The sequence below is a fragment of the Lichenostomus cassidix genome, chromosome 5 (assembly GCF_008360975.1).
Source record: "Lichenostomus cassidix isolate B80296 chromosome 5, HeHo_3.0, whole genome shotgun sequence".
Lineage (NCBI taxonomy): Eukaryota > Metazoa > Chordata > Aves > Passeriformes > Meliphagidae > Lichenostomus > Lichenostomus cassidix.
In genome coordinates this window covers 35,976,273-35,999,759 of record NC_139486.1, presented here as the reverse complement: position 1 = coordinate 35,999,759, position 23,487 = coordinate 35,976,273, and the positions used below count along the sequence as shown (strand labels likewise).

At 36.0% G+C, this 23,487-nt stretch overlaps 1 protein-coding gene across 6 annotated transcripts in view; it reads right to left on the bottom strand.

The window, feature by feature from the left end:
* Positions 1 to 1,593: 1,593 nt before the first annotated feature.
* The window catches only part of TTBK2 (tau tubulin kinase 2), an 80,915-nt gene continuing 59,021 nt past the window's right edge, over positions 1,594 to 23,487 (bottom strand). For 5 of the 6 annotated variants that reach the window (XM_085062297.1, XM_085062293.1, XM_085062296.1 and 2 more), the window contains 3 exons: positions 18,511 to 18,759; positions 10,231 to 11,498; positions 1,594 to 9,230 (listed from right to left, as the gene is read on the bottom strand). In XM_085062297.1, the coding sequence (XP_084918423.1) occupies positions 8,762 to 9,230; positions 10,231 to 11,498; positions 18,511 to 18,759 (1,986 nt within the window). In that variant the 3' untranslated portion in view covers positions 1,594 to 8,761. The remainder of the gene's footprint in view (positions 9,231 to 10,230; positions 11,499 to 18,510; positions 18,760 to 23,487) is intronic. The other variant, XM_085062298.1, reaches the window with a different exon arrangement.

Below are 23,487 nucleotides of genomic sequence, written 5' to 3'. Positions count from 1 at the left end.
GTTGACCTGTGTCTGCTTTCTCATGTTCCAGTACTGATTTAAATGAGAGGCAGCTACAGTGCAAGTAGAGAAGTGCAGCAAGATCCTACAAGCAGAATGGGCAGATTGGATCTCCTGTATGAATGAGGACAAGCCAGGCAATGCTAAAAGACAGTGGTCAGACAACAATGAGGCCTCAACATCAATCCGCCATAGCATGTTTGTTCCAATCTTGCTTCTTTCCATGTGTTTCAGTCGTACCGCTAACATATACTGGAGCCAGATCAAAATCACTCTTCCACTTCTGATATGGCCTAGATTTATGTGTTTTAAACAAGGACAGAAAGGGAGCTACCTCTCATCACTATAGAGTGGGAAAAATTGTTATTTTAATCTGCAAATTGATACCATTGGTTGCTATTTCTCTACACACCCTTTCTTTGATAAAATGATGGTTCTGTTGGGAGCACTGAAATCACATGCACCATCCAGATGCCATGCCATTAAGTTTCTGGCTGCTCGTAACACAAGGTGAAACATCATTTTCTTGGACTGTTACAGTGTAAATGAATTCCCAATTTGTTTCCTCTCCTGTGAAGCTACCTAGGCTATTTGTATAAATGACAAGAGCTAATGACCTGGTCATGAAGCTTAATGAAAACACTGCCAATGATTTCAAAAAGGCAGAGGTGGCTTTCAATTTGCCTTAATGCAAGGCATAACAGTGGTAATACTGAGAAAGAAGTCTAGGAAATTTTCTCCAATTCTTCTGGACTTCCCTAAAAAACTTGTCCTGCTGTGCAAAGTGCAGGTAGTATTTTCCAGTAGCATAGAACCAAAATACCCAGGCACACAAACCACAAATATAAATTGTGATGATATTACACTCTACTTATGCCTAGTTTTACTAGAACAAGAAATAAAAGGGTTTTGGAGGAAACTAGAGCAACTGGTAGCTTAACATTGCATTTCCACATAGCACTCAGATCCAGTAACAACTTCCATTCTTCATTCATTTCTCTGCTATCTGCTGTTTAAGTTTGTTGTACAGAGGGAAACAAGTCTCCTCAAGAGGCTGTAAAAGCTCAGTGAATACATCCAGACAGCTGACTATCCCCAAAAGAAGTCAATTATAATGGTCTCTGACTAAATAAAACACTACAATTGTGAAGGGAAAAAAGAAAACAGCCATCAGCAGCTGGCTTTTCAGGACCACCATATTGTAACTTAAATTGACCTGATGTAGCTGTGCCAATCATTTATTGTTTAGATGAATACAGACAAAAGGAGTAAGAGCAAGTAGAAAGTCAGGTTTTCTGAGGAGGCCCATTTGGGTTTTTCTGTTGTTATTAATATACAACACATGAACCTACTAAATCAGTTAAACTTCCATTGATCCAATCATTCCAGTTTGGAGTATGAACATCTGATTCATGTTGCAGTAGTACCAGCACACACTTGCTTTTTACTTTCTTGTAACAGAGAAAAAAATAATCACTCCCAAAGCACTTTCTACATTTAAATTACAGGGTTACAATAGCAGAAAAAAACCTGAAAAATATTTCAGCTGAAGCTTTGTAAGTTAATGAATCATTATACAAACACAGTCAAGAATTGAAGTTTTGCATGCTGAATGAGTATTTTATTTAGAACCAGTTTATAAAAATAAAATACAAAATAATTTGAAAACAAAACTTAAACATTGTACAAAGCCTTGATATGGTACAAATGAGAAAATAAATAATTACAACTTTATGTACAAATGACCATTACAAGGGCATTAACTCTTTATGCTCTTGGGTGCCTGAGCAAACTTAAGTGAAAAGAATGGCTTAGAAGATTTCCATGGAGGGGAAGAGAACTGCAATTACTGAGCAAGAGAATTTGAAGGACTCAACATTTGTCTTTCTCAATGGTAAAAAATTATCTTGGAACTACTTTCCACGTAATTTAATCATGCTGCAGTCTTTACTATTGAGTACTTGATTTCTTATGGGGTGACAACATTGTGTTTTTCATTAATACACAGATTTAATTTTTGTGGTATTGCCCAGAGATTTTAGATTAGCAGCCATTGGTTGACCACTTCAAGAAGTCAGTACTTGTCTGAAGGCATTGCTGGTGATTTCCTTAATTTACTAGTTTGGATATTTAAATGAAAGCATTTGAAAATTGGCATCTGTTAGCACAAGCAACTTGAGTCTGGGCTGACCATAGAAAGAGAGTTAAAAGTTGGGGAAGAATTTCCAATCTTGCTTTCTAGCCAGTGAAAGTGAACAGGATGCAGAGAAGGCTGCTTGGCAACAAATCCAGATCTCCAGTCAGAGGAAGAAGATGTGAAATTGCCAAAAATATCCTACCTCACTTTGTGTCAAACCTTTATGACCTTGCCTTCCACACAGCAGATACGGGTTTCAGAGGATTTGAAGCCAGGCAGACCAAACTTATTACACTGCATCTTTTGGAGTAAGCTGTTTTGATGTTACCATAGGTCCTTTACATAAAAGGTCAAAGATCAAGTGATCTCAAAACAAACATCAAATTAATTCCAGCTGAATTCCCACAGACACTTGTGGATGATCAGGACCTCACATGAGAAGCCCACTTGTGGCATTGTTTTTAAAGAAACCACATTGTACTCTTGGCCAAAGCTGGCTCTCAGCAGTAATTCTGACAGAAAAGGAGAGATCCAAAGGGATGTCAGGTCATAAAAATAAGAACAAAAAATAAGCCTTTTCCAATTTAAAATACAGCAACCGCAAATTCGGTATTTACAGAGTGAGTTTATCCTTTCATCTCTAATCGGGGAAAAAGCCTTAACAAAACAGGACCCTATACTGATTTTAATGAAGTTTCACCTGCACAAGAACAGTGAGGACTTCCAAGGATCGAAGCTCTTTGTGTAGAGAAGAAACAGAAACAAAATGAATCACTGACATATGCTAGCATTTAGGTTTGTCATTATTACTGTTGAGAGATAATGTGTTACCATCAATGGAGAATAAAATCAGCATACCTGTTCAAACCTGGATGGTGAGTCATTGCCAAGTTAATGCATCAGTCTTTGAAACAATGGACTCCCGTGCATTTTTCCTTAAAAAACCCAACCAAACAAAACCCTCCACTCAAAGATGAATACTTTTAAAGCCTGATTATTTAAACTGCATGAAAATGAGTGGTAGAAACTTTTTGGCATTTGACAATATCTTAAAGTAATTCCTTGCACTTATTAGATAATCCAGACTGATTTTATATAATTTCTCTTTCACAAATATATGTAGGGAAAAGGAAAACTGGCTTCAAGCAGACAGGTGAGGTATTCTTATGTGAGGTGCATGTTTATGCAATTTGATTAGCTAAAAAATGTACGATCTATGCCCGTGTATTGCACGTAGTCAAAACATTGAACCTCACTTCCTTTTACCAGGATTCCTGGTAACCAAAAATTGTACTAATTACAACCAAAGACATTTGAACCAAAAGCAAAACAGCAAACAAACCCCTTCAGTTCACTGCCTACTTGATTAGCTAAAAGAAGTAGAATAAAAGTATTATGCCCTGCTCTATATATTTCAGAAACAGGAATCATAGAATCATCAAGGTTGGAAAACACCCCCAAGACCCAAGTTCAACTGCTAACCTCTAGCACTGCCCTGTTCACCACCCAACGAGCATCCAAAGTGTTTACCAGTTGAAGAAAGGAATCATGGATAAACGTCAAGGCCTTTCTTAATCCAGCTGACAGTTCTCTGCCCACTTCTAAAAGTGGAAAAGCATACAGAGAGCACACCTCAGGGCATCATGGTGTTTAGCTAAGCAGACCCTGACTCACTGAGAATGACAAAAGAGACATGGCTCTTGTCACCTCACAGGATCAGTCCTGCATGATAAAAATAATACATTATAGGCCTATAATGAGAAAGAGTTTGACTTTGAGCTCTCTTTCATTCTCCTGTTCCTTTTCAGAAGACTACTCTCTCATTTAACATATTTATAAAAATTGGAGGCACGTATCCCTGGTTTTCCATTAGACCTTTTTAAAGAAATTGGAATAATCACATTCTTCTTGTTAGAATTTATGCCTCTTAGTGTTCCATAAAAATGTTCAATTCATTACAGAAAAAGTCTGTTTACAGGAAAAAGACTGTACTCTAAGTCTGGCTTTATCTACATTCTCATTGGAGAGAAAAAGAAAAAAAAATTAGAAGCATTACAGTCAACCATTGCATAAATGTTACTGCAATAAGAAGGACCTACGGGAATTTTGTCCAAGTAGGACTAAAGGATCAGGCCTTGCAATATGAAAAAGACACAGAATCAGAATTAGGGCATAAGAAAATTGCAGTAGATGAAGAGGAGACCAGAGTAAATCAAAGCAAAGCAGGCCTTGGCTCACTCTGGCAAATTAATTCCAGTAAACAGGATGGACTAGCTGAGACTCTTTCTATCTATATGTATATACACACATATGTATGTATGTATATATATATTTCTATATAATATACAATATCTATATAAGTGTATATGTAGATACACTTATGTACAAATGTGTATTCATATATATATATATATATATAAAATCAAAATCGTGTTTTCCCAGCTATAGTTAATACCATAATACTACAAATTGTAGATGATAGAGCTCCTGCAAGTCTTTTTCAGATGAAAAATATTTCAAGCTATTTTTAAATATATAGGACCAAATCCTTCCTTATATATCAAGACTGATTAGTGAGGTATGCAAGAAAGTTTGATCTCAAACATGCAGACTTCAAGGTAAGAATATGCCCAGATTTCCCAAGACAGGATGTGGCTGGTGGCTGTAATAAATGCCTTGTGTCACTCTGCAGGGGCTTGACTCCTGTATAATTATATGTAACTAGCAGTTAAGACTTCATATTGCTCCTGCCTTTGCGCAGTGAAATTTTCTATGCTTATCAATCCTGCTCAAGTAGTAGATAGGTGCCTAGCATCATACAACTGGCCAACGCTGCTCTACTGTATTGCACTTTCTATTACTCTTGCAGGGTTTTACCTAAGAAGTAATTTGCATTTGTAATTAATAAAGAGGTTAATTGATTTTTGAGATTGAAACTTAGATTGATTTTACCATGCAACATTGCAGCACAAAAGTCTGTGTGAAATGTTCAGTGATTTCAAGTTATTTAAGTTCAAAGACTTCATGCCTCAGTTTCTCTAAAAAATGCTCCAAAGTGCTGGCCACAACACAGAATACACCATAAAGTGGCAATGAGCGTGCAGCATCTGCACCTGCTACCTGTCATGGTTCCATTGTCCTGCCCTCCAAAGAAATGGAGACTTAAAGAAGACAAAGCAACAGCTCCTTGAATTTTATTACTTCCCAGCTAGTATTCCTATATAAGCTGCTGTGTGCTATGGAGAGTAACTGTAGCCATTTTGTACTATGGAGAAAACTCTTCCCCGTCCCTGAAAATGTGTTGCAGATAACCTGCCATACACCATTCACACCCACTCTGCACCAGGGCCATACATATGTATACAGGTTTTTTTCTGCAGAGCCAGTTCCATATTCAAGTACTGAAGCTTAAAGAGTCCTTAGTGATTATACAGGCCCTCTAGAAATGTTAAGCTAATATTTATGTATGAGCTGATCAGCTGACCATTACCTAATAACATTAACTGATTGCTATGTTAGACTATAGTAAGCAATTCTGTAAACCTTTTGGGGAATGGTATCAAGCAACAAAAAACTCAAGAAGAGCAGGTAGTTCAAGGTAAGTTATTCACAATTGCTCTTCCATTCATATCTTCATGATTTTTTCCTTAGATCCTGTGAATCCACAGCAAAAAAGCAACTGGGGGTATACAGTCCTTTTACCTTTTTCTGCACCAAAAGAAGCCTGGGTCATCAATCACGACTGATTTCTCTTTTTCCTTTTTGGCATAGTTTACTATTTTTACATTGGCAAGTAGTTCAAGTACAAGTGAATTTCTACAGCATTGATTTATTTTACATAGTAATGTCTAACAATGGACAAGCCTGTACTTTGAAGACAACGTAAAATAGGTGTTATATTTTTTCTCATCTGTAAAGCAATTACCTGTTTCTTGATCCTGTTACACTAGAGAGAAAATATAAACACCTCAACTTCAGGCATTTTCAGGCAAGGATGCATAAAGTTGGTACTTATTAAAACTGATAATGTAATGTAGGAATAAACATACAAGACCATAATAAATGCTTTTCAGAAATAAGGAAAAATAATCATGGGCTGCCACACCACCTTAAAAAAGAATTCCAGCAAGTGCCCAGGACAAAAACATCACAATGTGACCAAATTCTTTTTTATGGTATACCATAAGGAAACATGTAGAAAACAGGAAGGAAAAGATAGAATTTCTTGTTGTCACATTCATCCATTAGGTATTCATAGACTGTCACTATTCCTATATGACAAGTATTCACAATTAAGAACTCACATTATGAAATAAAAACGAGTAACCACAAGACCTATTCGTAATAAAAAATAAAAATACCTTTGAGTCTTTGTTCTTGTTCCATATGCAAATGTGCACATGAAATTAGAAATAAAAAAAAAAAGAAAACAAGCTGCAAGACAAAACATTGGCTGGTTGAGAAATCAGCAGTCCTTCAATTTTGTACCAAGGTATAAAGGCTATTAGAATTTGTGCATTCCAGATTTTTTTGGCAGGGGGGGAAGAATAGAAGAGGTAAGTATACAGGAACTAACAGAAAGGGAACTGTATTATTTGTGGTCCATAAGTTACAAATGAAAAATGAGAAAGAATGAGTTTATATAAGCATATACATATATGTATATATAAATATTTATATTATATAATTTACCATGAGGACATGCAATTATTGGTATAGCACCTATTATACAATATAATACAAAGGAATAGGACTTTCCAATGGTACAGTTTCTTCAGAAAAAGCAGGTATACCCTACCTATTGCATTCATCTGTAGTGCTTGAAACCTGAATGAAATTAAGGTTCCACACTGTGCTACATTACACATGGGAAACAATATACATATTCATAGTAAGAAAAGAAAAAAAATCAACATAGTCTGACAAAGCAAGTGAAATTCAGTGCAGCTCTAGGGCAGCTTTAATGCAGCATTAGAATGTGTTAGCTCAGAGACAAAATATTCCCTTTTTAATCCAAAGGTATTCATTTGGCAGAAGTTAAATAAAAAAGCACAGATGCTGGCTGGAGAGGCATATGACTACAGCAAGCAGATCAGTAACTGACAAGTCTCCTATGCATCCAGAATCCCCACAACAGGAATCATTAGGAAGAGCTGGCTGCATCTTTCCCAGGCTTGCGTTCTTGTGTGTCCCTGTTCTTTTTGTTCTTTCTGTACTCTTTCCTGAATACAGCAAAAGGTGCTGTACCTTTTCATTCCCTACAGAGTTCCTGCAGAGCACAAGGTATTACAAAGTAACTACCTAATAAAGACAGAGGAATTACACACCAAGGACTTCACTGAGAGTCATCAAAACTCGGCTATCAAAAACACATTTGGGCAAGAGAATGACAAGAATCCAATGCAAAAAATATCTCAGATTTCTTTCAGTATATTTTGCTTTGATGATTAATATTCTTACCCAGATTTTGTAAGGGTGTTAAGCATATTTCTGTCACCTCTAACCTATCCAGTTCACAAAGTAGACAATCTCCTCATCTCTGTTTCATCTTTCATGATTTTAGAAAACAAATGACCAAAAAAGCAAATCTTGATTGGTAATCATCTCTACATGGTAAGGTTTGTGGTTTAAGTGATCCATAACTAATGGAAAAAACAAAGTTTGCAGTAACAAAAATTCTTTTTTCAGCTGAATTAAGGGCGTAAAGAAAGTTCTTATTTTCTAACCTACATTGCATTTTATTGTAAATCTGCAACATCCAGTGAAGTGGATACATCTACTCCTTTCTCTCATTTCCTAGGAAGGAATGCTTTCCCAAATCATACCAAATGTGGTTTGAAGAACTCCACTATGACTCCCAAAAACCTGTATGATATAGAACTGAGAATTAGCTTCTTGGATCCTAATTACTACTACACAAATTTCTAAATAATATAGGTACAAAAACATCTTGTCAAATTTTAGTATTAATTTTTTAATATCATTGTCAAGAAGGTGTAAGGTCTATGATACTTTCTTAGGTAAAAAATCTGTGTCATGATAGATAGGGGACAAAATGAGCACTCAGTGATTTAGAGGTGACTGCAGCTCAAAATAGAAAAAAAATTGTAGAGTAGAAATATCTTCTAAACTGTGTGCTTTTTTAAAACTGTGAAGAAATGCTTGAGCAGTAATTATCTCCCAAGTGGTGACATCATTTTGGGCATAACCGTTTCAGGTTTTCTTACATATTCCTTGAGTACGTAAAGCCTTAAATAATTAGGCCAAATCTCCTAACTAGGTAAACTAAAAACATTGAGATTAATACCATTTTAGAACACTCATCTTCAATATACTTTTTTACTCTAAATCCATTGCACCTTTTGACTACCCAGTCATTCTTATCCTGGCCTCTACTTCCCCCCTTGTGGATCTGCTTGCTGCCTGCTCTAAGGCAAAGCCTGGCCACTTATTTACACAGAATGCTTTCTCATGAATAGTTTACAATGGTAACTTTCTTTAAAATGTGCAGATTCAACATCTTTTTTAATATACTTTTTTTGATTATTTTCTTAAATACACAGTACACAGACACAACATGCATCAGATTTAGGAGGAGACTTTATACCTGTTAAGGCCCAGTTCCTATCTGCTAAGCTTAGTAGTTGATTTGCTCTTTCCTGTGGGAGTCTTAGTGTTTGGGGAATGGTGGAAAGAACTGCCAGATCCTTTCAGACCATTCTTGCTTGGTTTGTTGCAGCAGTGCTCTTGTTGGCAGGATCTCCTAGAAGATGAGGAGCCTGAATGGCTAGGAGGTGATTTACTCCTCCCAAGATGTGGGGATGAACTCCTCTGATCATGATGGGATCTCCCAGCCCGGGACGGAGAAGAACTGGCAGTACGGGGTAAAGAAGAGCTCCTAGGGGAGGCACTGGGACTGCGGCGGGGGATGACAGGGCTCTTGGGTGGTGTTTTTGGACTATGTGGAGATCCTGGACTCTTACACTGGGTAGAACTCCTTGGTCTTTGAGATCCATTCTGTAGGATTTGAGCCAGACGAGAGATAAGATCTGAATCCGAACTGCTACTGCCTAGGACTCTGTATCTGCGCAACCTTAAGAAGAAATGAAGAAAGATTATTTCTGTTTCTACCTATTCACTAAAGTTCAAATAGAAATACTGTAGTATTAGCAACTAAGTAGGAACTTGCACTGCAGAACAGATATGTGGAGCTGAACTTTCCCATTAGGTAGAGGTGTTTGGATCTAGGCTTTGGCTTCTGTGTTGTTCAGATCAACACAGTATTTATATTTACGTAAACTCACTCACATAAACAGCCTCAGTGTTTACAGGATAGCTGGAATTTCCTGGTGGTGGTGGAAGAACTGCACTGAAGAGCAGTGCTTATTGCCGTTGTTTCAGAGGGGTACATCCATTCCTGCACACCATCAGTACACTTCCATATGCAATTGTAAGGGATGACAAGGCCCACCACAACTTCTTTCAAAGGATTTTGCACTACTGTATCAAAATTATCCTTATCTTAGGAATGTAGACACTGAAGAAACCAGACTGTGGTTTTCTGCATATAAACATGGCAAAAGGGAGGTCTTCTAGAATTCATCTGCCCTCCTTTAATTAGTTGGTTTACCTAGCCATGATCTGAGCATAGCTAATTGACTCAATGTTGATGGCTGAAATACCCAAATATTTAAAGTGACTACATTAAGAACAGATTAATTTTCAAGGGGGCTGAATACAACAGATCCTAAAAATTTCTATGGGTTTGTAAATAACCAGCAGTTCTGAAAAAGTGACCCCTCATTAAAAAAAACGTTTGAAGACTTAGTTATAGATTGGCAGGTTTCAAAATATTGAATACACATCTACTGATGTATTTGTTTTAACAGTGAACCAGGCCCATTCTTGTGTAACAGCTTCTCCTCATTCATTCTCCAACAATGTAAGGTTTCTCACAGAATTGAAGCCCAGCTTTTTTTTTTTAAATCAGTTAAAGGACAGAACTTTTACAGGATTCCATCCTGCACAGTAACTGCAGTGTACCTCAAATCCATTTTCAACCTCAAAATCTATTTCTATTTTCTCTGCATTACCTAGCTTCTACCCCAGGTCTAGTAGGGGGTTTTCCTGGTGGTGGCCGAGGAAAGAGCTGAGATGAACTTGAACTGGTGACTTGATCAGTGGTTGCCCAGGACACTGGCCTTGGAATCTTGCTTTTCCTGGACTGAGGGCTGCTTGGAGATAAAGAGCTATCTTCATTCTGCTTGCTGAAATGAGAGTCCAGTGTCAATCTAGAAAATGAAGCTAAGACATCATCCTCAGAAAATGGTACTGGAGCAGCAGCCATTTTTTCCTCCAGTGACTTATCAGAGGCACTTGAGAGGTCACCAAAGAAAGATTTGAGCTGTCTCTTTTCCATAAGTAACTTGACCAAGTCTGTCTGATGGGCCTTTTTTAGAAGCAGCTTTTCCTTTGCAGAAACAGAAGAGGAATCTGACATTGAGTCTATCTCTTGTGCTAAAACTGGGATTCGGCTCTGCCTGAATACAAAAGATGATTTAACTGAGTCCTTCTTAGATCGATAAGAATTCTCATTTTCTGAAATGCAGTGGAATAACTCTCCATTTCTAGGAGCATTTTTCTCTTTTTTATTCTCCTGCTGCAAAAAAGTAGTAAGGGCCACTTGGTGGCATTTCAAGTCTTGGCTATGGACTTCTTCCTTATCAGAATGAAAACCATTTTCCTGAATGGTTGCTATTTTGCTTGTCTGTTTATTAACATGTGCGTTATTAAGTCTTGAGGGAGACAGTTCTGATGGTTTAGGTAATATTGACTTCAGAACCTCATCTTGATTTGGCACCAAACAGACAGGCCTTGGCTTTGACTCTTGAGCTGCTTCAGTATTTGCCAGAGGTTCTTCCTCTGCAGATTTTGAGTTTCCTGGCAAAGATGAATTCTGTTCTTTGCTTAGCATTTCAATGGCACCCTCAGAAACCGCTGGAAGCCCTTCTTCCTCAGCCTCCTCTACAGGAATATTTCCAAGCTCTTTTTCTTCCTGTATCCCATTGTGTTCACATAGATCCTTTTGGCCACAGTCCAGAACATTGACAGATTCTTCAACAAGTCCTTCCCTGTCAAGCACCTCTTGGCTAATATTAAGTACTAAATCTGGTCTGCTGGCACTAGCTGGAAGTGCATCTTCTGTCACAGCCAAACCTGGCACACTTTCCTTTGGAGAGGAAAGTTCCACAGTGTGTTCCACAGACTGACCATCCTGTTCTCTTCTCTCTAGCTGGTGGCCATAGTGAAAGCTCTCTGAAGCAGACTGTGTGGATGCCACTGAAGGTCTGGGTATTGTTATCTACATTGGAAAATTAAGGAAAAAGGTGAGAAACTTGGGAATGTTATACAAGTAATATCCTTTAAATAGCAGCTTTGGTTCTACGTCTTCAAGATACATTATATAATGATTCCTATGAATCACAATGTTCAAATAATACCTAACTTCATAATGTACATGTGGATAACTCAAAAAAAGTAGTCCATCATCCCAAGACAGAAATAGGTAACAGGTGAAAACAAACACAATGTCAGTGAAAAATGCTGCAGTCACCAAGTAACCTCCCTGGAAATGAGATCCAATCTAACAGGCAGATTTTTATTTATTTTGCTTTAGTTTGAATGCTCTCAGAATAAGTTGTACATAAATGTAAAATCTTTAACAAGTATATAACAATGTTTTCAGACAAGTACAGAAGACAAAGAACACAGTGATGTTTGGATTCAGAAATTCCATATTCATAATACTTTTTTATCCAGAAAAAACTTACCTGAGTAGCCAATATTGGTTATCACTTTTCCTACTGAAGCTTATGACCCATTTTAACTAAGTAACCTAGTTAGGATATCTCCTTACCTAAGGTCACTATGAAATTCACAAACTAAATATTTACACATCTTAATCCCCTAACCAGTCTAATCCATTAGATACACATAAAGCACTCCTAAAACCTGTATATATCATTGATTCAGAATCCCTTTGAAAAATGGTTATGATGAGTGCTGTCTCTAGCACACAGCTTAATTGTAACAGTACATGTCCAGGAAATGGGAAACCTGCATTCATATCTGTCCCCCCTTGAAGGACATAAACCCACTTCCTCCAGTTCCCATCAAGTAGGGACAAAGCCAGAATGGAGTTGTTTCTCACCTTCCCCAGTGAAGACAGGCCACTGCACAGACACAAATGCAAGACTCTTGAGATGAGAAAGCACATACAAAAGGAAGAGAAGTTTTATCTCTGTGGACATGGAAGGAATGCATTCTCATGTGGAGTCCTACATTTTGGTTTATGTATATTGGATGGAGTAAGTTGGTGTAAACGGTTTTAAAAAAAAAAATCAAGAGGCTACCCTAACATCTTTCTCTTCATGGACAGAGAGTTCAGCTCCATTTTTCTGTCTATTCTTTAGCCTCTGTACTCAACAGCAAGTGGAAACTGGAGTCTGACCTTGGTTAAAAACACTTTCTTGATGCACTACTGGTAGAAGAGACAACTAGTGGAGTGTTGCTAGCATTCTGCTATGTTACAATACAGATTTTACTTGATTTTGTTACAGAAATTATACATAGTGCTGAGCTTACTGGGCTTGTGCAACAGCTAGTACATTGGTACTACTGGGCAGTAGAAACTAAGCTCATCTGTCAGGACCCATAACAATGTCTACTGTGTACTCAAAGTTTATAAATACAGAACAATTCTCCAAAATCAGAAATGGGAACTGAACTGACAGTGAAGAAGATATACTCATAAGTCATTCTCCCATGGCTTGTTATTCTCCTAAGGCTTGCTAGCCATGGCTTAACTTCTGAATTGTTTAAACACCTTTCCTTTTCAGTTATTCCTACACCACTTACCAGATAAAATAAGATTTTTTTGTTCTAACATAAAACTATATCCTCAAACATCTGATAAGGCAAATATTGATTGCTCTAGAAAAAGTATCTTTAATTGCTTTTAGAGCATGACTGTGACTGTTAATAAGTGGCTAATTAGTTTAGTAACATGACTAAAACAAGTACTCATTCAATTTGAAACTACTTCTATATAATGCACAAACCAAATGAAGAACATTCTTGAAATTTACAGCTGAAATGGAAAGCAGAGGCACTTCCAGGCTATTACTTCATAACACTCACATAGTACTCCTGTGATACTGCTATTAAAATGGTCGGTATTGTATTTTTCTTGAGTTCCACAGAAATGGTTCTTTTCAAAGAAAGAAAACACTAATTTGCCTTAATGTACAGTTCAGAGATGTGAATTTTCTTCCCTGTAATTACAGTTTGACTAGAATCATATGTGATTTTAACAATGAAAGAAAAATATTTTAAGAAATAAATAAATCTAAATTAAAGATTATTTTATGGATGATACTATAGATAGTATCTACAATTATCTACAGGCACAATACTTATTACATTAATTAGATCAATTATACCTTAATTACATGAGAAATAATCATTAGTCATTATGCTCTGAATTTTAACCACCTATTTGTTTCAAGATGATTATTGTATGAAGTGTCATCATGGAAACAATTGTTGACCCCAGAGTTAATCAGCTCTCCATGGGAAATCCCACAGTCCACTTAGCTTTCCTGAAACATTTTATGCTAATGACATTATGATGCTAGAAGAATGTCATAAATCACACATGTTTCAGATAGGATTGACATTTTAAAAGAATAATTTAAAAATCAAAAATAACTTCCAGTACAGACAAGAATAGCTGAACCCTGTGGTTACAAATTTTGGGAATCTCAAAAGCACTGCTGATTCCAGGAACTACAAACATTTAAAATAATTTTTTATATGTTTAGGGCTTTTTGACTCAATATATTTGAGTCGTGAGAATGCTATTATCAAGGTTAATTTATTGTCCAGACCTTCATGACTTTTCTGTTGCTTCTAGTAGAGAAACCTGCAGAAGCAGAATGGCCAAGAATGGTTCCGTCACTAGAAATGGATACGTTCTCTACAGGCAACACACTATTTGGAAAAAATTTAATTGTTCATACTGACTGCTTGTCCTCAACTCTTAATTTTTAATTTACAACTTGGAAAGTTTCCATTGGAAGAATTTAACATGCTGTAATACTTAATTCTTCTTTACACCAAAGGCAGATGTGAAAAAAGCTTGCCTGAAGAATTTCCTTCAGACAAAAGACACTACTAAGGCCTGGAGACAGCATTTAGTTTCCCCTGACACTTGGATAAAAGTAACAAATAAAACTTTTTAATTGTTTGCACTAGAAAAAGAGTGTGTAGCAGAAAATTCTTCTAGAAACATCATTATTAATATAAAATCCAGTTGCTCAAAAGAATGTGAGTAAGCCAGGCTAAAATTTATTGGGAAATTACCAGTTATTAACAATTACCCTGTCATGAATGAGATGGTACAACATGCGTACATTTTCCCCACTTAACAAAATCAAATGTACTGTGTATTAAACAGTTCTAGTAACTACAAGGTGAACTAATCCCTTGAATTTCTGCCTTGATTAAAACAGGTAAGAACCTACTTAAACCTCACACTGACTCAATATACCTTCCATCAGGATAGCTAACAAGAGGCATAACAATTCTGTAAAATCTGAAATTAGAACCCTTTTCCTACAGACAAACTATGGCTTTAACCATGGCAGCAGTAAAAACACAGACTCACTCAACAGGGAAAGTATTTTCCCTCTTTTCATTCAAGAACACATTTATTTGATAATGCGTTATGTCTTGAAAATGAAATTCAGAAGAGGATTTTGGACAAATGCATCCCTTCATGATATTTAAATGCTAAACCAGAGTGTTAACTAGCTGGGTTTTATGGCAATCCTACCATACATGACAAGTTAACACCACTGATAAATTTTAAAAGAACACTTCGGGGTTTTGTTTGTTTATTTGTGATTCTAAAAGGGATTGTTAAATGTGAAAACCAAAGTAAATGTTCATTCTCTTGCTATCGCAGACTAGGGAAACCTGCTAAAGTTGGTTCATAAAAAAAGACAAAATTTACAACATTCATGTAGTCCTGGCTCATAAACCTGAAACATCTAAAATAAAAACCCAGTCACAAGGCATATGCAATCTTTCTCTAAATAAACCTTGAATATGTCAAGAATTACTTTTCCATAGGTCCCTGAATTCCAGTGAGATGCTTAAAATTAAGTTTTTCAACTCAGATCAGTACATTATTTCTCACCTTAGATATGAATACGAAAGTGATGGTTTGTATTTTCAGAGCTTCTTGTGTTGGAAGATTTCAGAGCATTTTGTAACTAATTATATAAGTATATAACTACAAAATATTTTTTAATGTTCCAGTAAGGTAGAAATTTGAGAAATTTAAGACAGAAGAGAAATTATTTGTGTAAGTGCCAACTAATTCTAATTGCTTAACTTGAGAGACACAGATTATCCCTCCCTAACACAATGAATACCCATAAAATAATTAAATTTAAACTAGCCCCCATGTACATACCTAATTAAGCAAATCGAAAAAAGAAAACACACCTGAATGACAGACCAAACTGGAATCCACCTTTGTTAAGGGCTGAATCATATTGTAGAGCAGCCATTTCAGAAGTATTCTAGATTGCTGCCATGGCTAGAAGGTTCACTATCTTATTATAGAACTATAGCTGAGAAACCAGAGATAAAAATCTGAGGTCACTCATTTTGATTGTTTCCTAAGACACATTCACACATTTAGAACTACAACTACTTAAGCAGTATCTTCACACACAGCCCTGGCCAGTAGTTGCTGCACTCACATCACTTTTGCCATTAACATCACACAACACTCGATGCAGCCCTCCAAATGAGCAGAATTCACAGAACTCATCTGGCTGAAAAATTCTCAGAAAGAAAGAAAAAGGTTAGGTTTCAAGAGGGTTTGCTGTACAATTTGACCATGCTGTAGATAAGAAGGATACTAATAGCTCTCTAGACACGCTCTCTAGACACACTCTTCAGACTCAAAGACAAAGAATTAACTCTGGTTCTTTGTCAGCTATAATGCTGCCATACTCTTTTTTATGTTGCAAGTTGAATAACTAAGGAGAGCTGAAGTAAAACACTCCAGTTCTCTTTCATACTACATGTAATGCAAGACAGAAGTCCTCAACTGAACAAATAGAGACTGACCTACATCCTATAGCCCCTCTGCACTAGTGAGCAGAGAATTCACTGAGATTTAATGACCTCCTCTATCTGATACCAACATAGACAAAGATGGGTTAGAGTTCCTGAACCCTCATTCATCAAAAATCTGGAAAAAAACTCACTTTGTTTGATTTCCGAAACAAATGTACCACTTCTTGTTTTTTAATATATGAAACTAAATTCAACAGTACAGATCCCTGACCTCTGCAATTCATTAGTTATGAATGCTGAACCAAATTGCAGACAGCAGAAAATACATGAAAATATATTCAGTACCAAATATTTATACAGATTAATATAAATGACATTAAAATTCTTTTAAATATTTAACTGGAGGTTATTTAGGTCATTAACATGTATATTCATCTTTTATGCTGAGGAACTTCTAGCTAGCTAAGTACCTAACATTACCACCCTGTCGAAAAGAGAAGGTTTTGTAAAAGTTTTTGAATTCTTCAGCAAGCCATTAAGTACGTGAGGCTTTCACTGTTGGAAAGAACTAAACAATCACGTGCTTGTAGTTTCCATAGGAAATGACAAACTGGAAATTCTCAACAGAGTTAGGACTTTCAAATCCCAGCTCAGAAAGGAATGCAGCAGTCAAGCACTTACCAGGTAAAAGGAAAGAAGCTTAATGCTCACTCCACAAAGTAGCAGCACCTGGCACAATGCCAGGTCTTCTTCACATGACAGGAAAGTACATCACTTTGCAGCCCCTATTAATACTGCAGCTGTATTCGTTTGCTGGGTACTAAGGAAGCCAGAGAAAACCCTCTGTGCCAACTTGCTTTCTCTGAGCATTGTACACATTTTACTAAGTTTGCTTAATACAACTGCACTGTAGTAATTCTGATTGGAAAACTTAAATTGTAGCTATACAGACAAAAATTAAAAATTTGGTCATTTTGCATCCTAGGACACAAACCAATGCTGAAAAATACTGAAGCTTAACTTCCAATGAGTTAATTTCTCCTAAGTCCCTTTCCCTAGTCAATATGTCAGCCATCACGAAGAATGTGGTATTTTGGTATTCCATTAAGTTCACAATAATGAACATTGGGGAGCTACTGTTTGTTTCTATACATCGAGCACAAAACTATTTTTTTTAATATTCAGCTAAAATGTAGTCAGGAGGCTGCCTTGTTATCACTCACCACTGATCTTATGGAATTTTGAAAGCAACTAAGGTTGATGGATTACTTTTAATATCAATATTCCTGTGCATTCTTCACTGAAAAAGGAAAAACCATCTGTAATATAGAACTACTTATACTGAAAAATACATTGGAAACAAAAGGCAACACACAAAAAAAATCCTAATGAAATATTAATGGTAAAATGATGATGATATGTTAGTCTTATGCATTAATGCTATGTCATACTGCTTTACCCAACAATGCAAATTCACACTACTTAGCAAATCTCAGTATTTTTGTGACTAATACAAAAACTACATTTAACTTCAATTATGATTGCAAGCCTTCATCTTTCATATTGAAATGAAACTAGAAATACACAGCTATGAAAAGTCTCCTTTCTCTAATGACATTTTTCATTACCTGTGACCCCTGATAATTGCCATATTTATTTTATATACTGTAAGCAGTGGAACAACTTATTGTTTGTTAATTTCCAAAGAAACAATCTGAGCACTTTTAGATCTTTTTTGTCACATTGAAATCATTTATTGTAGTCCAAATTTTAATATGTGCTCCCAATTTGAAATTGAGCTGGTACTGTGATTACAGCAACCCATTATACTTTATTTTGAAAAAAAGCTGAAAGAACTTCTTTTCTTGACTTTGTAACCCTATCTTTTTTCAAGAGAAAATCTCTGAGAAAGTGAATCTATCTTCCAGAATATCCAGAGATGCCCTGTGCTCCAGACCATAACCTGAATAACAGATCTTTAAATATGGCTCTCTTCTAAGTGGGACAATATCTCTACCTCACAGAATACTCCTGACTACTCCTGAACAAGATCCATTCTCACTCCCCAACTCGATCTTTCAAAACATTTTTAGGATGCTGTGTAGAGCAGTATGACTAGCATCTGCCTACTACCAGACAGTGCAGAGCAACTGAAAATGTTAAACTTTGCAGATGACTGCTACAATGCAGTCAGTTTTATGACAACAAGGCTTATTCACCTTCTCAAGTTGTGTTTTTGAGATGCGAATGACAGGGGGGAACTTGTTGCCACAGGGAATGACAGGAAGCTGCCTCCGGCCAGTTGAGCAGGAGGAAGAGGAGTGGCTCTCAGCTGACTGACTCCTTGGGAAAGCAGCCTCCCTCAGAGGGTCCAAGTGGATGGATAGATAGGCTATAGGGCTCATGGTGCGGAGGATGGGACTTGAAATTCTTGGAGTGGAGAAATGCAGCATATGACATGAGTTGAGCTGTGAGAACAACATGGCGGGGAAGAAAATAAGGTTGAATATATTTTAATAATTCTTGTTTATGTCTTGCATTCCCCTAAAAACCATATTCACACCTCCCTTACAGGCTGAAAGCTCATAACCAAAGAGATGTCTTAAGTCTAATCTTCACATTTTCCATCATCCATTTTCAAAAATCCAGTATCAAAATCAAGAGTGAGCATCATTTCTCTTGTTGGCTTCTTCATTCACTCAGTCTTAGAATCATATAGAATCATTTAGGTTGGAAAATAGAATCAGATTATTAAGTCCAACCATGCAACTGTTATAGCTGGTCAGTAACAATCTATGGCACATTTAATAAACAAGCACAGTCTATTTCAAGGACATTGTGTACATTGATAGTTGACTAGTTGATCATTGACTGGTCCTTTCAAATGTTTGGCACATCCACACAACATCACATCCATGTTTCTGAAATTACACTATTTTCAGCATATACACCCATTGGAGGCTTTACAGCCATGGCAGCAGCAGCACATACTAAGAAATGTACCTGACAGGGTTAATCAGTAATACTAAACACCAATACTAAACAATTTTGATGAAATTTCCCAAATATGAGACCAAACTAGAAGGATACACTGGCCTGGAAAATCAAGCAACAATTGCTTCATCTTGAACTACATTAATTCAAGCATTTAGACAAAAGGAAAGAAAAATGAATTCGAGCTGTAAAGTCTTCCAAACTATTAATTTTAGACAAAGTACATTTTTAAATTTCCTATTGATGATTCTAATAAACCTATGGCTTTGATATACAACTCTGAAATCAACTGGCTTTTTGCAAGACCTTTTCCAGCACTAAATAACTATCTGATGGTGACACATTTAAGTATCTGTAAATAAGATTGCCATACAGAGTTTGCAATTATTTGTTCCAATTACAATTAGAGAAAACCATGAAGAGTAGAGATAAGGAAACTTTCTGCAAGCTTCATGCTTCATGAAGGTGACCTTTTGTTTCCTACCATAGTATTTGCAATTGTAACCTATATCCTTTGGAAAGCAAGAGCATCTAGCAAGCATTTCCGTTTCTAAGGAAAAGGTATCTTTTAATTGTGTCAATACTAAAGCTTCAGTTCCCACAACGCATAGCTAACTCGCAACTGGAAAAAAATATTTCCAGTATCTCATAAAAGCAGCAAATGAGAATAGAAGGTACACAAAAATTAAATTACTTAGAAATAAACAAGAATTTAAGAGTAAGCTTTTGATAAAACATATTAGTACCTCGACATACAAAATTTCAATTTTAGCAATATTTCTAAATAATAAAAATAAATAGATTCACACAGTAAACCCTCTTCTATAACACACACAACACACACACATATATATCGACACGAATTTGGGTTGTCAACCAAGTAGGACCAAAGCAAACCGTTGTTTAATACAAACTCAAGATAAAGATGGAAAGAGCTGTTACATGTTTAATTGCTTCAAATCCATTATTATTTACTTACTGAAATATCTGTTTGACAAATATATGTTGCAAGGTATTGTGTATGCACAGTATGAAGTTCTTTGCAATTCAATAGAAACATAGGAAATTAACGAGGCTGCAGTTCTACACCACACAAAGTCCAGCTCTAGGCTGTAAGGACCAGGTGAAGGAAAACTAGAGCTGTATGATGCTAAGTGCTGCTCCAGTATAAATTCACTATTAGTCTAGATCAGCTCAAATTCTTTTGACAAATTAGCTTCATACCAGCAGATATTAGAGCAAATCACACACTGTCTGTCCTGCAGCCAAGGTCAACATAAAGCCATTATTAAAGCATTTAGTCAGCATGTATACCCTTAGCATGCTCTGAGTAGTTCAACAGATATGTGACCATGTGCCCATGACCAAACCAGATCAAACTGGTGTTTGCTGGTAGCACACAGAATCTGTATTGCAGCTGGATAACCATGACTGATAACATGAAAAATATTTCTCTTACCCGCAGGATTTTTTTCATAATAGATAGCAAAATAGATAATTTACTGTAAGTTTTTATGCATGAGACCTTCTTGTCCCCAAGCCAATAACTTACACATTTTTCTCTCTTATTTTTTGAGTTCAGGTTTCCTTTTTTAACTGCTGCAACTTTATATTCTTAATAGAATGCTGATGCTGTGTATAACAGGTAAGAAGTGATATTATCAACAATTACAGGAAGTCCACATACACACACAATTTCAGGAAGAACATTTATCTACAAATGGAAGAACTGCAGACCAGCAATTTCTTTCCTTCAGGAGAAAATAAAATTATGAGTGAATGTATGAAATATTAGTTTCTCATACAGAAACATCCATGCTACTACTTACTAAAACAGTGAGCAATAAAGCCCTGAAAGAAATAAAGAACAAAGAAGAATCATCAAAGTAAAAAGAAAAAAATTTAAAAAATAGTTAAGACTTAAGATGGGAAAACTATTTTATTCATTCACCACGGAAGCAATTGCTGCATATTTAACAAACCTATCAGAATAAGCTCAAAAAGCATAACCATAATTTCTTCAAAGTGATAGTGAAGCAGGTCAGTAGAAATCTATATGGAAGGTATATTCATAAGCATGATGATCATGAATGCTGGCATGGCCTACAGTTTCAAACTGTTTGAAATGAGTGAACTATTTCAAGAATTATATTAATCTTCTACACTACCATAATTTCAACATCTCTTTTAAACCCCTTTTAGTAACACACATTCAATTTATAGTCCTAAAATTAACTTTCTAGGATCCATGCCTGCTCTTAGTAACTGATGCAATATCATTAAATCAGCAGAAAAGAAAGTATGACATTTTGCCTATGATTTTTACTGCCAGAAAGATGCTACCTAGAAAAAATTACTAAAGAACAAGAACATCTGATGCACAGCCAAGCATCACATTGAAAAAACAGTTTCAGGTGTGTAAGTACTCTGAGAAAGAGGACTCTACCAAACAGCTCCCTAAGGTCACCAGGATTTTTGAACAGAGAGAATGACCATAAGAAGAGATATATAACACACTTTCTCCCAGTGAAGTGACTAGAACACTCAGCTATAAGAACTAGGCTCTAGTACCCATCATAAGGAATATTTAAGTATCCTTTATGAAGTGGAATACAGCAATGAAGGACAAAAAGAAAAACTCACCCAAAATACCCTCTTGGGCTTTGTTTGGCTTTCAAGGGCTAATGGAGTAGATTGAAGGCTACCACAAATTGCCATCACAGTTGGAGTAGACACACTGTATAGACACACTCTGTTCCCAGTTCTTAATCTGGCCAAATAATTTCTATTTTCTTTATTCCCAGTTCGGTTTATATTTTCAGTTGTAGATGATTCACCTTTGAAACACCAAATTCCTTCCTGCCATTCATCTTGCCCTCACAACACTACTCACTACTACCAGCACAGCATAAACCATATTAGTTTCCCCCATTTTTGAGGTCATGATAAATATTACTTATCTGCCTGCAAAGCCAAACTAAAATATAATTTCACCTGACTTTCTACTTCAGCCAGTATTTCTTCCAATGCATCTTATAATTAATTGTTTGCAACCATTTCTGCTCCCATGTTCTGAAGCTTCTTCCTTTTCAGATATAGATATTGTCCATTCTTTGCATTGTAGTACATAATTATTTGTACCATATCTACTCTTAGTTTAAGTAGAACAGCTATTTCCCCAAAAAGAGCCCTATTTGTATAAAATATACAGCTGTATAGTGCATTTGCATACAAAATTACAAGCTGTTTTTTAACGGCTTTCAAAATAAAAACACTTGATAATTATTTTTTTGGACAGGACCAAGTGCTGCTCTTTCTTTTCTGTTTTACTAAAACTGACCTTAACATTAAAAAAATTAACAACTTAAAAATTAAATTAATTTTTCACCTTTTAAAGTTTCTAACCCATCAAAAATTCCTTCATGCAACTAATAACCAGCTGTTTAACACAGTTCTGTATTTTCTATCACACAAAATTAATCTTCCATAAACTACATACTTTAAAGTATGATGTCTAAATATAATCTTCTATGAAAGACATGATCTTTCATTTTCTGTGAAAACATAGGTGTGGTTGAAATTTTACTGTGCTGCTATAGTTAAATACATTGAGTAGGTAATTTTCACCATAAAGGATATTCCACACCCAATAATATATGAGTAGTTGGTGATAAGTTTCTTTTTCTAATGAGCTGGCTGTAACTTTCACAAAAAATGGCAATATGTGAAGAAAAAATATAGCCAGGTTTCTTGGCTCAAGGGAGCTTGAAAGAATTGACCTTTAGATCACAGATGCCACAACAGCTACTTTAAAAAGGGAAGAAATAAAATCATGAGGTGATTCCCAATCACTTAACCATTAATCTCACTTGCTCCTTAAGTAAAGGCAAAGAAATCTTTGTTTAGAAACAGTGACAGAGGAGAAAAAGTAGATGTTCAAAAACTTGCAACTGAGAATTCTTCAGAAAAGATGGAAAAAGATAAAAACAAGAATATGCAATGAAAGCAAAGCCATCTTAATGAAAAATAAGGGAGTAAAGAAGAAGTTGCGGAAGTATTTTAGAAGTGAAAACCAGCAACACTTTATAAAAGGCAAAAAGTTGTTTTTATAAGGACCACTAGAAATTTCAGAAGAAACAAGAAGAAACAAAGCGAATTCCAAAAGCTAAGTTATTCCAAATTCCAAAGTGAATTCCAAAAGC